The sequence below is a fragment of the Oryctolagus cuniculus genome, chromosome 13 (genome assembly GCF_051225735.1).
Source record: "Oryctolagus cuniculus isolate XC-2025 breed Fujian yellow rabbit chromosome 13, ASM5122573v1, whole genome shotgun sequence".
NCBI lineage: Eukaryota > Metazoa > Chordata > Mammalia > Lagomorpha > Leporidae > Oryctolagus > Oryctolagus cuniculus.
Window position 1 is genome coordinate 106,140,703 of NC_142879.1, and position 17,534 is coordinate 106,158,236.

A 17,534-nucleotide genomic window follows, 5' to 3' on the forward strand; every position below is an offset into this window, starting at 1 on the left:
AAGCAGCCACTGAGACCGGTGCCTGGCCACTTGAGAGCTCAGCAGTGCGGTCTGGAGCAGTGATCTGCTCACTGGGAACCGCCAATGCCCATTCAATCCACAGCACGGGAAAAAGCAAGCAAACAAACAAACAAACAAACAAACAAAAACCGAAGAATTTTCCTGTGGTAATCCAGCGCCATCTCAGATTGACAACAGATTTGCAGCCATGTCACCTTTGCTGCTGGACCTGAGTGGTTCTCTGGCCGAGGAAGACAGCCCGAGCTCAGGTGTGATGCAGGAGGTACGGAGGGCACCAGACTGCACTACAACCTCAGGACCGAGGGCTCCTGTGATGCGAACACCCCGTGAGGGGTGGCCTGCCCCGACTTCTTCCTCACCACTCTCCATGCGATGCTTCCTACACCTGCCTCATTCGAAATCAAAACCAGAGTGAGACACCATGTCGCCCATTAGGATTTCCACACACGGGCAAAGGAGAACACCACGTGGTGGTGAAGTTGTGGAGACATGTGAACACCCTGCACTGCTGGTGGGAACGCAAAGTGGCGTGGCCACCATGGAAATAGTCGGGAAGTTTCTTAAAAAGCTTAAGATGGAATCACTGTTGACCCAGCAACTCACACATACATGTATGCCCCCAAATAACTGGAACCAGGGGCCCAAACAGATTCCTGAATACCAGTGTGTTTATTATTCCTAGGATTTTTTTTTTTTTTTTTTGGACAGGCAAAGTGGACAGTGAGAGAGAGAGACAGAGAGAAAGGTCTTCCTTTTGCCGTTGGTTCACCCTCTAATGGCCGCCACGGCCAGTGCACTGTGGCCAGCGCACCGCGCTGATCCGATGGCAGGAGCCAGGTACTTATCCTGGTCTCCCATGGGATGCAGGGCCCAAGTACTTGGGCCATCCTCCACTGCACTACCGGGCCACAGCAGAGAGCTGGCCTGGAAGAGGAACAACCGGGACAGAATCCGGCGCCCCGACCGGGACTAGAACCTGGGGTGCCGGCACCGCAAGGCGGAGGATTAGCCTAGTGAGCCGTGGCGCCGGCCATTCCTAGGATTTTATGTTGCCTCAACACACATTTTGACTATGGGTTTAATTTTCTTATATCAGAAGCAGGACACAGTCACCTGGACAGTTCCTAGCTCTCCACCAGCCCCCAGCATCTCAATGTGATCAATCTAGATATCTGCCTTATAGGACAGCCTCCCGGTGACCACTCTACAATAGGTGGATACTACCTACTTGACTCACCCCTCAGATCACCACATCCCACATGACCACTCTCAGTCACATGACCCTGTGAACCAAACGCTTACCTGCTCCAAGCCCACCAAGCAGAATTCCCACTGGAAAAGCTGCTTGGAGAACACCTGGTCACCAATAAAGGCTGCATCCCACAGGTGTACCTCTCTTAAGCTCCCTGCGTGCTGGCTGAGTTCATTGTCCCTGAAACCATCCCTGTGGCCCTCACTGGTACCCCTCTCCTCTTAAGAACCTGCTAGAGAGAAACCTCTGGTTATTACATGTGTTTCTGTTGGGTTGCCCCTCCATGTCTCCCCTGATTGACCCACCTGAACCTGAATTTTCTCCCAATCATGGCTTCCTAGGTATATCTGTCTTGGGAGGAATAAATGAGACACAGGTTGGTCAAGAGCTGCAAAGGTGTATCCCAGAACAAACAAGTTTGGTGGGAGGTGACACAGGCTAACAGGCCAGGCACGTAAGCCCTGGGCAGTCCTCTGAGAGGTGCACTGGGAACATCCACGACCAAACTCCGGAGCCACACCGAGGCATGGCTGAGGTTCACGACACCCTACGTACGGACAGAAATAAAGCGCAGCACTATTCACAACAGCCGAGAGGTGCACCATTCCAGTGAGCGGTGAAGGAAATACGGCACATCTTCCCAACTGCGTGACAATGTTTAGGTCAACGACAGGTCACACATACGACGGAGGTCTCATAAGGTAACATCTCCCAGCGATGTCACAGCTGTCTCAGTTTGTGGAAGAGCACTCTATCATGCCCACATGAGGATGGAATCACCTAACGATGCATCTCTCAAAACCCATCCTTGTCACGAGGTGACACATGACTGTGTATGTAATAAAACACACTACAGCATGGATGCGTACTGAAAACACCATGCTGAACGCTTTAAGCCAGGGCCAAAAGAGCAAATGCTATGATTCTACTCAAGTGGGGGACCTGTAACTGGCAAGTTCATGGAGCGGAAAGTAAGAGAGGTCACTGGGGGGTGGGGCAGGAAGCAGTGGGGAATGACTGGAATGCATGCGGGTTTCCATTCCCAGTGATGACAATGTCCTGGAAGTAGTGGTAATGGCTGCACAACACTGTTAAGTGGACTTAAAGCCATTGAATTATACATTTAAAAAATGTTAAAGGGGTAATTTTTGTTATGTATATTTTGCCACAATAAAAAAGATTACAGTAAGAAATGAATAAAAACCAAAAAGAACCAACAGAAGCTCTTTGTTTACAAAGTAGGGGATAGGTAGGAGGCCAACATTAAAGGGACATCACCCAGGAAAAGGGAAAAAGACTCATTCTCAGTGCCTCAAAGAAATTACAGAAAGCATGCTCTTTGTGGCCAAGAATTCCAAAGAAAACACTAGAAATAATGAAAGAGTTGACAATGACAAGAAGAGAGACAAAATTGCTCCAAGAAATCAGAGAGACAGAGAAAGGGCAAAACAAAAATGAAAACAAAAAATAAAACAAAACCATTAGAGTTGTTACAGAAATATTAGAATCAAATGAAGCAGAATAAATAACAAAATATTATAAAGGTCATGGAATAAAGACTTGAAGGAAACACAAAAAACAACATAGAAAAGGGCAAGATATACAACTGAATACACAGATTATAGTTATATAAGGAAAAGAAAGTCTAACAGAAAAATAATTCATGGTACTGAAGGAAAACAGAGCAAGAAAAAATAAGGATATAATTAAAATTGTAATTAATTGGTTTATTTGAGAGGCAAAGAGACAGAGATTCAGACACAGACAGTACTGGTTTACTCCCCCAATACATAAAATAGCTTGGATTGCAGTGGAGCCAAAGCCAGGTCTCCCACGTGGGTGCCAGGAACCCCATTGCTGGAGCCATCCTTGCATTAGCAGAAACATGGAACTAGAAACCCGAGCCAGCGATCTAACCCAGGTACTCCTACGTAGGACATGGGCATCTTAACAAGCATCTTAACCCATCGGCCAAATGCCTGCCCTATAAAGATACGATGTCATTAAATTCTGTAAATAAAAGAGATCTAAAAAAAGGAGCACTTAAATACATACATATAAGGGAAACATCAAGATACAAAATGATAAATCCAAAGGTAATTCCTATTTTACTTAAATGCAAGAATGACTCATTGGAATCTGGGAAGAAATCTCAGGTCATCCATAGGAGGGAGAAATCAGGCTATCTCAAGGGCTGGGATTATTCAGACAACAGATATGAATAAAGGACAAAAAGAACTAACTGTATTTGAGTTCAATTTCCTAGCCATCACAGCTGAAGTCAAGTGAAACAGTCTAAAGGTAAAAAATGGGAGACAGCCAACTCAAAAAATAAGGAAAGTAACCTCTTAAACATTTTTATACTCAAAGATCTTTGAGCACTCAGAATGTTTGTTGTGAAGACACATTTATCTAAAAATCAGCAATATCTCCACTTTCATTTCAGTTTATTAATGAAGATTACAAGTAGTATTCTTTTTTAAGAGAAGTAAATTATCTTTTTTTTAAAGATCTATTTATTTATTTGAAAGGCAGAGCTACAGAGAGGCAGAGGCAGAGAGAGAGAGGTCTTCCATCCACTGGTTCACTCCCCAGATGGCTGCAACAGCCAGAGTTGCACCTATCCAAAGCCAGGAGCAAGGGGCCCAAGGACTTGGGCCATCTTCTCCTGCTTTCCCAGGCCATAGCAGAGAGCTGGATCAGAAGTGGAGCAGCCAGGACTCGAAACAGCACCCATCTGGGATGCTGGCACTGTGGGCAGCAGCTTTACCCGCTACACCACAGCGCCGGCCCCTCAATTATTATTCTTCACAAAGTTATTTATTTATTTGAGAAGTATGGAGACCGAGAGAATCAGGCTGGCAAAAAGAAAGCTCCCATGTGCTTGCTCACTCCTCAAGTGCCTGTAACAGCCCCTGGATGAGGCCAAAGCCAGGATGGGGAGCTCAATCCAGGTTTCCCAGGCACCAGGTAGCAGGAACGCAATTCCCGGGCTACCCCCAGTGCCTCCCAGATTCACAGTGACAGGAAGCTGAAGTCAGGAGCCAGAGCCAGGATTAAGCTACTGTGATGTGGGACACAGGCCTCTTACCTACTAGGCTGAGCCCCTACCTCACAGCTAATATCTTATAAAATCTCATGGAGTATATGTGTCTCCGTGTCTACCATCTGCCACACACACACACACACACACACACACACACAGATATGGCTTCAAACATACAAAAGTGTCCTAAGTGCATATAATTATTTCTGAGCAATAATGGCTGTGGTTGACCTTCTATTTTCTCCTTTGTGCTTTTCAACTTTGTTCTAGTTTTTGAACAATGAGTAATTATTCTATTTCATAAAAGCAACGAGATATCAAGAGGCACAAAATCTAACTGGTAGTTATTGTAACAAAGATGACAGTAGTGTTGCTTTTCAGTGACCAGTTAAGCCAGATGTCAACTCAATTGTCTGAGGCTCTTCCTGCTTAACTAAGTCTTTGCACCTGAAGGAGCTTTACTAGTTATCCTCAACAAATGGCTGATCCAAGGCTTCACCAGTGTCCTGGAACTTCCACAGTGGACCCCCATACAGGACAGCCACCCCACCCTCAGATGTTGACCCCCACTCCTGCCAGTGAGCAGACATCTCTCTCGGGGCTGCGTTGGGAAGAGGAGTACAAACCAAGTGCATCAAAGGAGCTACACAGCGTTTCAGGACATCCATAACTGGTCCTTGTAGTCCTCGCACACAGGCTATCAAGGAGAGCAGAGGGTCTTGGTATCATACTCTGAACTCCCTCCAGGAGGGGTGCGTATCTCTAAGATTCTTTGCCCTGTGGATGTTAGCCAGTATTCCTGCAGTCCCCTAGCATTCCGTGAAGAATCTCCTCTGTTACTCTTTGAACTACCTTGGCTTGAAACAAGGACCCTCCACATCTGCAAACTCTCTACCCTACGTTCATTACACAGCAAGCAAATTGGACTCAGCACTTAGCTGCGAATGTTTCCTCCCCACAAAAGAACCAGGGATTCCTGAAGAAGAGAATGGGTCCGAGACCTGGAGGGAAAGTACAAAAGCAGCATGGAACCTTCTTTGACTCTAGAGTTTCAGAGTGCGCAGAGTAACAGAGCCACATCCCAAGGATGCCGAGGCAGGCTGCCTCAGGATAATCTGAGCAGGAAAGTAAACAAGATGGCAGTGGAAGAGTAACTGGAATGCTTATCTACATCCCTGTGGCTCCACTTTCTCCCTCTCCAAGATCTCCCCTTTCTTTCACCTCTTGCCCTTTAAGCTCTGTGAGGGAACTAAGGGCTCTTGTCTTCCTTCTGCTTCTGCATCATACACGTACTCTGGCTGGGCTTCTTCTATCGAAGTTTTAGAAAACATTCAAGCTTCAATTGTAGGCTTTGGGATAATCAGAGGAAACCGATCTATTAGCTGACGTCAGTTCTATGCCATTGAAGTTGTCTCGAAACATAAAATTGCCATTTTTTAAGAAGTGGTTGGATATCAGAAATTTCAGAGTTCAACAACATGGTCCACCCAGGCGCATAAGAATTTTACATCAGGTCTTAGGGTCAAACCCTGAGCTATTATAAATTGATTCCCTGTTTCATCCTCTGTGACTTATTTCCTTGGATACTAAATAAGGAAAGGCAGTTGACCAAGGGTTAGAATGCGGGCCTCCCTGGCTCTGTTTGATGCGATTTGAATGTCACTTTCATCCCCTGTATGGAAAGAGTTGTCAAGAGTGAAGGGAGCAGTTGAACAGACTTCAGGGACTGGGGTCTATTCTTGGCTGTCTCATTACCTAGCTGAGAAATGCTGGCTGAATCTTGGATGAACTGCAGCTTCCCTCAGCCTGTCTCCTTTCATTTGCAAGGCAAAGAGGTTGGATAAACAGGAAGCTGTGTCTGACATTCCTTCTAGCCCTTTGTCATTGCACCTGAAGTGCACGGGAGGTGGCAGCGAAGGGAACAGCCTGAAAGCAAGCATGCATTTAGGATACTGACCCAGGGCTCTTTGGCTCACTTGCGAATAAAATGGCAGGAGGCCAGTGTTTAACTGAGGCCAGGTTTACTGGGGGCTTGGCCTCCAGCACGAAAGAGACAGCTGGGCAGTGACAGGCTCCATGGACCAGGCCCCCAGTGGGAACTAAACAGGAGATTTTGTCCCTTGGAGGAGGCGTGGCCACGCTCTGGCAGTCTCTGGCTTGTTCCAGGCTCAGGGTCCTGCAAGGTGTGGCTGCTTACTTTGCACATCACACTCAGAATGGTGGTGTTCCTCATTTCTGCCAGCCGGAAGGGAGGTCTTGCATCAGTGGTCCTGGGCTGTTTCTGGCGTGTGCAAGAGTTGGGGGCGGTCCTAATGTGTGAGGGTGGGGGGTCGCTTGTGGACACTCCTTGATCCTGATTGGCTTGGGGTTGGGTTGGAAATGTATACATGGAGGTCCCCCGGGGGTCTGATGTGATGAGTTCTGTTTCTGCCCTGTCTCATTTACACGTCCACTGCTATCCTTTACCGACAGGCACACAGGCCGGCCAAGTTCAAAAGCAAAGGCAGAGGAACACACATTCCTTATCAACTGGGCCCAGTGGTTCAGTCAAGACAAAGCAATCTCTGGACTTGAAATTCCAAATAACACGCTCTGGGAATCTAGAAAATGTCCTTTTAATGCAATTTGATGAGAAAAACACACACTCTGGGTTTTTTTCTTAAAGTTCCTTTTTTTCCTTCTTTTATAAGCCAGACAAAAGTTTCTAGTGATTATGAAGAAGAATAATCGTTTGCTCACAAGCGTATGGTCTTCAAATCATGAGCCTCTTTTGAGACTCTGCAGGGGAACATCTCAAACACTTCGGCTCTCTGCTGCCCAATTATAACACCGCTAAATTTAGTCAGATCTGGGTTTGTCCTCGGCGACACAATGAGGATAGTCTCCAATTCGGACTTCCCAGCATAAGCATTGTTATGAAATCGGCTGCAGTCTAACGGTGCTGAGAAAAGGCAAAAATAGCCTTCGTTCTTGCACATCTGAGCAACAATATGCACCAGGGACAGACGACAGGCTCGTTGCATAACTCGGCAGAACAGCGACTATCCCCAAAGCCTCCCTCCGAGGAGTCACTCGGCTCCGGGAAGAGGTTCTGCTTCATCCAAACACATGCTCCTAAAGGACTGTAGCCCCCAGCTACAGAAGTTCCATGAGCAATTCTGGTATGGCCCATCCCAGGAACACAAAAAGATCCCTAGCCAACAAGAAAGGGACTGGTCACACTCATACCGCCCAGGGGTCAATACTTTGGGCTATATTCGGTTTGGTCTTCATTACAGCAGAACTGTAACTGAAAGACGTACACGTCTTTTCTGCGAAGTCTAAGGAAGCCACGGAGTCCTGGTCCGGTGACCAAGGTATGCTTCTCCGTGTCAGGGACACCCTATGCACGTGCCTTCAGCCACACGGAAATACCCAACGCAGCGAAGGCTGTGCCAGCGGTTCCCTCACCTAAAACAATTCTCTCCAGACTCAGTCATCCCCGTATTTTCACATCCTCTCTCCTGCTGTAACTTACGCTACTTCCTATCTTAATTCCATAATTCGATCCTGTCTCCAGAACATTAGCTTAATTAAAACCAAGGTTCAAAGGATAAACTTGGGAGCTGTATGTACAGTAGCTCAAGAAGTTTCAAAAAGAGGCTGGTGTTGTAGTACAGCGGGTCAAGCCTCTGCTTGCAATGCCAGCGTCCTATATCAAGTCCCAACCACCTCACTTCATCCTGCTCCCTGATAATGTACCTAGGGTAGCAACTGTTTCAGCCCTTGCCACCCATGTGGGAGACCAACGTAGAGCTGGCTCCCAGCTCCTGGCTTCAGTCTGGAACAGTCCTGGCCATTTGGGAAGTGAACCAGCAGATGGAAGATTCCCCCACTCTCTGTATTTCCCTTTCTTTCACTGTCATTCTGCTTTTCAAATAAATAAATAAATGTTTAAAAAAAGTTACAAAAATAATTTGAGTTCTGTAAAGACGAAATAGCTGTGTTTGAGTGAAACCAACGTGATGGGGTATTCTGATGTTGTCATCGGTGAGAATTTGGTAAGCTTCCTTTGCTGGCTCCTTCCTCTCAAGCGATTTAGAATGATCGAGAACTGCTTCTTCATATTTCCTTTAAGCTGCCCGTTCCCTGCCCTCTCTTTCTCTGTGGTGGCATCACCACCAGAGCCAGTCCATCATACGCCTTTCAAAACTGAATGCCAGTCAAGAAAAGGGTCTCGAATGCTTCGCGGCCTGACATGTACTCTTCTAACGTCCTCCTCCTATTTGAGGGGTTCCACCGTATTACAGGCCTATGCTCGCTAACAGAACCACTTCACCTGAATAAGCATGAATGATGTAAGTAAATAAAAATGAACCAAACTTCTCATTACCCTTCAAAATAACATTTTAAACATTTTATTTGCCATATGATTTAAAATTTTTAAAAAATTTATTTGAGAGCCAGAGAGAGAGAGAGAGAGAGAGAGACAAATACGCGATCTCCCACTATTGGTTTACTCTCTAAATATCCACAGTGGCCAGGGCTGGGCTAGGGCTGCAGCAAGGAGCCAGCAACACAGTACAGGTCTGTGAGAGCTCAAGTAATTGGGTTCCTGCTATTCTGTGGGAGGCTGAGTTTCTAGCTCCTGGCTTCAACCTTGGCCACAGCCTGACTGTTGCAGGCATTTGGGGAGTGAACCAGTGGACGGAAGATCACTTTGTGTGTGTGTGTGTGTGTGTGTGAGAAAGAGAGAGAGAGAGAGAGAGAGAGAGAGAGTGCAAGAGAGAGCACAATTCTCAAATAAATAAAAATATAAATAACAGAGGTTCACAAAAAATAGGGGTAGGCATGTGAATCTGCAATTAAGTCAGTCACTGCTTGGGGCCCCTGTCGAATATTGCGGGGCCTGACTCATGTCCCTGTTCCTCGGCTTCCAGTCCAATTTCCTGTCAATGTACACCCTGGAAAGAGTGCTGATGGCTCAAGGACTGGGTCCCTGCCACTCCTGCAGTAGCCCAGTTGAGCTCCAGGCTCCTGACTTTAGGTTGGTCTAGTCCTAACTGTTGCAAGCATCTGGGGGAGTGAACCAGCAAGTAAGTTTATCTCTCTCCTTTCTTTACTCTCCCTCCCCCCTTCTCCCTTTCTCAAATAAAATGAAAATAATGGCAATAAAAGATACTCAGTTTATTAAGACAGTTCCTCTGATTACTGAGGACATTTCAGATCTTTCACTCCCCTATCAGGGGAATGCTATAACCTTGGTAAAATGCTTGCTTGGTAGCTCTGTGGGAGAGATTAAATGTTCTAATGCGTGACATACCGTTTATACAGGAAGACTACCAGCATGACACTCAGTCAGCATTTACAGTATTACACTGCTTCTATTATTAATTATTGTGCATAACCCTATGCCCCAATTTAGACAACTTAAGTGAGATGATTTTATGAAAAAATCAAATCAGATTGCCTTAATCCATTTAGGCTGCTGTAACAAAAACCCTGAGACTGGGTGATTAATAAAGACCAGAAATCTATTCTCGCAGTTCTGCCTTCTGGAAAAGGCAGGACAGAGATCCCAGTATCTGGTGTCTAAGGAGGACCCTCTGTGGCACCCTCGTATGGCAGAAAGACAGAAAGGCAAAAGAGCCCAAACTCTTTCCACCAAGCCCAGTTCTACCAAGTCAAGGGCATTCACCCATTCAGGAGGATGGCCCTCATGACCTGAAGTCTTTGCCCGAAGACCCACTTCCCAGCACTGCAGCACTGGGGAACAGAGGTCTGACCCATGAACGCTGGGGGACACGCTCAGCCCACAGCACTGGTTCTACCTACAATTCTACTGAAAGGAGAAACAGGAAATGTAACTCGAGACACAAATCCATCAAGGAGGCTTGCGCTGAACACTGAGTGAGGGAAGAGGAATGAGAAATGAAGAAGCGGGGAGGGCAGGAGCCAGTCATTCGGTCCTTAGAAGTGAAGGGAAAGCCGGCGCCGTGGCTCAATAGGCTAATCCTCCACCTTGCGGCGCCGGCACACCGGGTTCGAGTCCCGGTTGGGGCGCCGGATTCTGTCCCGGTTGCCCCTCTTCCAGGCCAGCTCTCTGCTATGGCCAGGGAGTGCAGTGGAGGATGGCCCAGGTGCTTGGGCCCTGCACCCCATGGGAGACCAGGAAAAGCACCTGGCTCCTGGCTCCTGCCAGGATCAGCGCGGTGCGCCGGCTGCAGCGGCGGCCATTGGAGGGTGAACCAACGGCAAAAAGGAAGACCTTTCTCTCTCTGTCTCTCTCTCACTGTCCACTCTGCCTGTCAAAAAAAAAAAAAAAAAAAAAAAAAAAAAAAAAAAAAGAAGTGAAGGGAAGCATTCCGGCATTTTCCATGAGTGAGACTGGGAGACTGTGGAGAGTCTGGCGACTAGAGGCCAAGGTCAGTCTCACACTGGTGTCACCACGTGCTGATAGTGGAGGGCAATCATGGAAGACGAGCGGCCAGGACTGACATCACAGCTCAGACCGGGAGTGAGGCAGTGAGCATGGCGGCCTCACATACACTGAAAGGTTTTCAGGTGAAATGAGAAAAGGAGAAATGTAAGGACAGCTCCCAGGGTTCTGCTCTGAGTGAGGAGGACAGAGGCACCATCGGGGAGACCGGGAGGCTGAGCGTGAGGGCAGGATCTGCAGTCGGTGACAAGACTGAAGAGGATTCCTGCGCTCACAGAAGCAGAGGGGCGGGATTCGGGACAGGGGAAAGTTCTGGGATGGAGATAAAATTTGGTATTTTTGGCTTAACACTCAAAGGCCCAATGAGAGAGTAATGAAGAAAAGCTACCAGGACTGACTCCTGGAGTCACTCGAGAATTAACAGAAAAGAATAAGAAGCAACAATAAAGGCTGAGAATGGAACAGCAAGAGAGGTACGGAAAGAGAGTGGGTTAGGCAGCCCCCTCCCTTCCCTAGAACCTGCCTCAGGTCTGTCTGCCCTACCTGTGCTCTGTCCTCATGCCCCACCTCCTCCCCTAGCACCTGCCTCAGGTCTGTCTGTCCTACCTGTGCTCTGTCCTCATGCCCCACCTCCTCCTCCCCTAGCACCTGCCTCAGGTCTGTCTGTCCTACCTGTGCTCTGTCCTCATGCCCCACCTCCTCCTCCCCTAGCACCTGCCTCAGGTCTGTCTGTCCTACCTGTGCTCTGTCCTCATGCCCCACCTCCTCCCCTAGCACCTGCCTCAGGTCTGTCTGTCCTACCTGTGCTCTGTCCTCATGCCCCACCTCCTCCCCTAGCACCTACCTCAGGTCTGTCTGCCCTACCTGTGCTCTGTCCTCATGCCCCACCTCCCCTCCTCCCCTAGCACCTGCCTCAGGTCTGTCTGTCCTACCTGTGCTCTGTCCTCATGTCCCACCTCCTCCCCTAGCACCTGCCTCAGGTCTGTCTGCCCTACCTGTGCTCTGTCCTCATGTCCCACCTCCTCCCCTAGCACCTGCCTCAGGTCTGTCTGCCCTACCTGTGCTCTGTCCTCATGCCCCACCTCCTCCCCTAGCACCTACCTCAGGACTGTCTGTCCTACCTGTGCTCTGTCCTCATGCCCCACCTCCTCCTCCCCTAGCACCTGCCTCAGGTCTGTCTGTCCTACCTGTGCTCTGTCCTCATGCCCCACCTCCTCCCCTAGCACCTACCTCAGGACTGTCTGTCCTACCTGTGCTCTGTCCTCATGCCTCACCTCCTCCTCCCCTAGCACCTGCCTCAGGTCTGTCTGCCCTACCTGTGCTCTGTCCTCATGCCCCACCTCCTCCCCTAGCACCTGCCTCAGGTCTGTCTGCCCTACCTGTGCTCTGTCCTCATACCCCCTCCCCCTTCTCCCCTAGCACCTACCTCAGGTCTGTCTGCTCTATCTGTGCTCTGTCCTCATGACCCACCTCCTCCCCTAGCACCTGCCTCAGGTCTGTCTGTCCTACCTGTGCTCTGTCCTCATGCCCCACCTCCTCCCCTAGCACCTACCTCAGGTCTGTCTGTCCTACCTGTGCTCTGTCTTCATGCCCACCTCCTCCCCTAGCACCTGCCTCAGGTCTGTCTGTCCTACCTGTGCTCTGTCCTCATGCCCCACCTCCTCCTCCCCTAGCACCTGCCTCAGGTCTGTGTGTCCTACCTGTGCTCTGTCCTCATGCCCCACCTCCTCCTCCCCTAGCACCTGCCTCAGGTCTGTCTGTCCTACCTGTGCTCTGTCCTCATGCCCACCTCCTCCCCTAGCACCTGCCTCAGGTCTGTCTGCCCTACCTGTGCTCTGTCCTCATGCCCCACCTCCTCCTCCCCTAGCACCTGCCTCAGGTCTGTCTGTCCTACCTGTGCTCTGTCCTCATGCCCCACCTCCCCTCCTCCCCCAGCACCTGCCTCAGGTCTGTCTGTCCTACCTGTGCTCTGTCCTCATGCCCCACCTCCTCCCCTAGCACCTGCCTCAGGTCTGTCTGTCCTACCTGTGCTCTGTCCTCATGCCCCACCTCCTCCCCTAGCACCTGCCTCAGGTCTGTCTGTCCTACCTGTGCTCTGTCCTCATGCCCCACCTCCTCCTCCCCTAGCACCTGCCTCAGGTCTGTCTGTCCTACCTGTGCTCTGTCCTCATGCCCACCTCCTCCCCTAGCACCTGCCTCAGGTCTGTCTGCCCTACCTGTGCTCTGTCCTCATGCCCCACCTCCTCCTCCCCTAGCACCTGCCTCAGGTCTGTCTGTCCTACCTGTGCTCTGTCCTCATGCCCCACCTCCTCCCCTAGCACCTGCCTCAGGTCTGTCTGTCCTACCTGTGCTCTGTCCTCATGCCCCTCCTCCCCCCCTAGCACCTACCTCAGGTCTGTCTGCCCTACCTGTGCTCTGTCCTCATGCCCCACCTCCTCCCCTAGCACCTGCCTCGGGTCTGTCTGTCCTACCTGTGCTCTGTCTTCATACCCCCCTCCGCCTCCTCCCCTAGCACCTGCCTCAGGTCTGTTTGCCCTACCTGTGCTCTGTCCTCATGCCCCACCTCCTCCTCCCCTAGCACCTGCCTCAGGTCTGTCTGTCCTACCTGTGCTCTGTCCTCATGCCCACCTCCTCCCCTAGCACCTGCCTCAGGTCTGTCTGCCCTACCTGTGCTCTGTCCTCATGCCCCACCTCCTCCTCCCCTAGCACCTGCCTCAGGTCTGTCTGTCCTACCTGTGCTCTGTCCTCATGCCCCACCTCCTCCCCTAGCACCTGCCTCAGGTCTGTCTGTCCTACCTGTGCTCTGTCCTCATGCCCCTCCTCCCCCCCTAGCACCTACCTCAGGTCTGTCTGCCCTACCTGTGCTCTGTCCTCATGCCCCACCTCCTCCCCTAGCACCTGCCTCAGGTCTGTCTGTCCTACCTGTGCTCTGTCCTCATGCCCCACCTCCTCCTCCCCTAGCACCTGCCTCAGGTCTGTCTGCCCTACCTGTGCTCTGTCCTCATGCCCCACCTCCTCCCCTAGCACCTGCCTCAGGTCTGTCTGCCCTACCTGTGCTCTGTCTTCATACCCCCCTCCGCCTCCTCCCCTAGCACCTGCCTCAGGTCTGTCTGCCCTACCTGTGCTCTGTCCTCATGCCCCACCTCCTCCCCTAGCACCTGCCTCAGGTCTGTCTGCCCTACCTGTGCTCTGTCCTCATGCCCCACCTCCTCCCCTAGCACCTGCCTCAGGTCTGTCTGTCCTACCTGTGCTCTGTCCTCATACCCCCTCCCCCTCCTCCCCTAGCACCTGCCTCAGGTCTGTCTGTCCTACCTGTGCTCTGTCCTCATGCCCCACCTCCTCCCCTAGCACCTGCCTCAGGTCTGTCTGCCCTACCTGTGCTCTGTCCTCATGCCCCTCCTCCCTCTCCTCCCCTAGCACCTGCCTCAGGTCTGTCTGTCCTACCTGTGCTCTGTCCTCATGCCCCACCTCCTCCCCTAGCACCTGCCTCAGGTCTGTCTGTCCTACCTGTGCTCTGTCCTCATGCCCCACCTCCTCCTCCCCTAGCACCTGCCTCAGGTCTGTCTGTCCTACCTGTGCTCTGTCCTCATGCCCCACCTCCTCCCCTAGCACCTGCCTCAGGTCTGTCTGCCCTACCTGTGCTCTGTCCTCATGCCCACCTCCTCCCCTAGCACCTACCTCAGGTCTGTCTGCCCTACCTGTGCTCTGTCCTCATGCCCCACCTCCTCCCCTAGCACCTGCCTCAGGTCTGTCTGTCCTACCTGTGCTCTGTCCTCATGCCCCACCTCCTCCCCTAGCACCTGCCTCAGGTCTGTCTGTCCTACCTGTGCTCTGTCCTCATGCCCCACCTCCTCCCCTAGCACCTGCCTCAGGTCTGTCTGCCCTACCTGTGCTCTGTCCTCATGCCCCACCTCCTCCCCTAGCACCTGCCTCAGGTCTGTCTGTCCTACCTGTGCTCTGTCCTCATGCCCCACCTCCTCCCCTAGCACCTGCCTCAGGTCTGTCTGCCCTACCTGTGCTCTGTCCTCATGCCCCTCCTCCCTCTCCTCCCCTAGCACCTGCCTCAGGACTGTCTGCCCTACCTGTGCTCTGTCCTCATGCCCCACCTCCCCCTCCTCCCCTAGCACCTGCCTCAGGTCTGTCTGCCCTACCTGTGCTCTGTCCTCATGCCCCACCTCCTCCCCTAGCACCTGCCTCAGGTCTGTCTGCCCTACCGGTGCTCTGTCCTCATGCCCCACCTCCTGCTCCCCTAGCACCTGCCTCAGGTCTGTGTGCCCTACCTGTGCTCTGTCCTCATGCCCCCCTCCTCCCCTAGCACCTGCCTCAGGTCTGGCTGCCCTATGTGTGCTCAGGCTCTGTCCTCAGGCCTCCCCAGTCCTGCTCCTGGGGCTCTGTTGTTATTTGTCACATAATATCATAGTTGTACTCATTCATCTCTTTCCCCCAACTGTACACTTTCCGAGAGGAGACATCAAGTTTGTCTTACACATAGAGAACACACAGAAATTAGAATGGTGCTTAGCACACAGTCACTGCTGAACACAAACAACTTGGGTGAGCACAATAATTCCTTACCTTTGGTTGGTAATGTCACTAGTACAATGTCACTAGTGTGGTTTTCAAAACAAAACAACAAAGCCTACTGTGATGATCTAAGCCACTAGGAAGTCTGGTAATGCTTACTGTGTGATGCTTGATTTCCTATTTAATCACTTGGACTTTTCCAGCTTTGACTACTTGATGTGCTTGTGGTTGTTTTTCAGTTACAGTGAGAGAAAGAAGGAATTTATTAATATTTATTTGTATTTATGAAGGTTACTTAACAAGTACGCCTTTCACACGCTACCTCCCTTAAGCATTTAACCTTCGTCACAAATATGTGAAGAAATGTATACTTAGCTCCATTTTACAAGAGAAAACTAAGGTTCAGAATTGTCATGGGGGCGGCACTGTGGCTCAGCCGGTAAAGCTGTGGCCTGCAGTGCCAGCATACCACATGAGCGCCAGTTCAAGTCCCGGCTGTTCCATTTACGATCCAGCTCTCTGCTATGGCCAGGGAAAGCAGTAGAAGAGGACCTGAGTGCTTTGGCCTCTGCACCCACGTGGGAGACCAGCAATAAACTTCTTGTTCCTGGCTTAGGATCAGCACAGCTCCAACTTTTGCAGACAATTGGGGAGCGAACCAGCAAATGGAAGATCTCTCTGCCTTTCCTTCTCTCTCTGTGTAACTCTTTCACTTTCAAATAAATAAATAAATCTTTAAAAAAAAGAATTATGTAACTTGCTTAAGAACATGCAAACAAAAAGTACAAGGATTTAAGTATCAATCAAGTCTTGGATTTGTGTGTGTGTGTGTGCATGTGTATACTTCAAAAATTCATGGAAAATGGAATTAAAATGTAATGCCCATCTTTAATGAACTTTTTTGAAAGCAAGAGGTGAAGAGAGTGTTGGAGTGATTGCCCACCAGCTGGTTCACTCCCCAGACTCCTGCAGCAGCCCACAGCTGCACCAAGCCAAAGCTAAGGAACTCAGTCTTTAAGTCTCCCACGTGAGTGGCAGGTACCCGGCTTTGTGAACTGTCACCTGCTCTGGCGGGAAGCTGGCATCGGGAGCTGGAGGTGGGGATTGAACCCAGGTATACTGACATGGGACTTGGACATCTAAACCGAACGCCCGCCAAACACCACTTCCATAAACCTTTTGAAGACCCCTCTCTATGTATCATACTACCAACACACAATCAAAGAAACGGCCAATTGAAACACAATGATGTCACTTACAGGAAAGTACAGGAGCAGAGACCCAAACAGGATTGTTTCCAACAGGATAAGGCCCGAGGCTCTGATGCTCTGAAAAACAGGATGAAAATGTCACCGTGAATGTCCGTTTCTAGGCTCAACCAGCGCCGCAGCATTCTTTGGGGGAAATTAAATCAGCAAATGGAAACCGTCTGGTAGCTCGGCATGCAGACCACTGGAATTTGCACAAAGATCGCTTGTAAAGGTGATGACAGACCTACAGACATGGCGGACGGTTTCCTGAGCTTATACTCTAACATCTCAATTACTGAGCAGCCTGCACAGCGCACACCGCCTTGCAGGTGCTTTCTCACAACGGAATTCGCAGACACACAGGCGGTCCCAGTGTCCCTGCGCCGTCAGCTACAGCATCCTTAAACTGGTTCATAAATCCCTGTGGGAAGAGGTCTGTGGGTAAAACAGCCTATGCACGAGGTGCTGGGGTCTCGGTGGCTGATCTCCCGCCATGCTGAAATAGCCTCCAAGCTCACTGCACAACCGCTGCGCCATGGGACTAACGCAAACGGCATCTGAGTCGCGGAGGCAGCCCACCTTGTACGCGTGCTTCAAGGTTGTGCTTCACGCAGAAGTCGAAAGACAGCTGATTTTCAAGCACATGTCCCGAATATTGAGTTGTCTGAGCATAAATATATTTAACAAGCTTAACATATTTTGATAGACTCAGAACAACATCTTCTCATAATAAAACACTTAGAAATCAACCCCCCCAAAGTCAATCTTCTCTTCTAACAATTAATTTAACTTTGGTGAGTTCAAATATCGATCTAGGGTAAATATATTGATTACGAATCTGAACACAAACATAGGGCAATCTAGAGTCCCCATGTTTTCACTAAATGCAGGATAAAATGTGCACACAAGTGACAACTGGAGCAAAAAATATTTTACTGAATAGGCAAACAATTTAAGGTAGCAACAATTTATTTTACAACAAAAGGATGCTGAAAGGGTGAACCACAAGAGTTCATGATAAAA

At 50.1% G+C, this 17,534-nt stretch overlaps 1 protein-coding gene across 6 annotated transcripts in view; it reads right to left on the bottom strand.

Annotated features, from left to right (window-relative positions):
• GPR158 (G protein-coupled receptor 158) overlaps positions 1-17,534 on the bottom strand; it is a 347,460-nt gene that overhangs the window by 102,821 nt on the left and 227,105 nt on the right. For all 6 annotated transcript variants that reach the window (XM_051820964.3, XM_002717291.6, XM_089312446.1 and 3 more), the window contains one exon: positions 16,521-16,589. In XM_051820964.3, the coding sequence (XP_051676924.3) occupies positions 16,521-16,589 (69 nt within the window). The remainder of the gene's footprint in view (positions 1-16,520; positions 16,590-17,534) is intronic.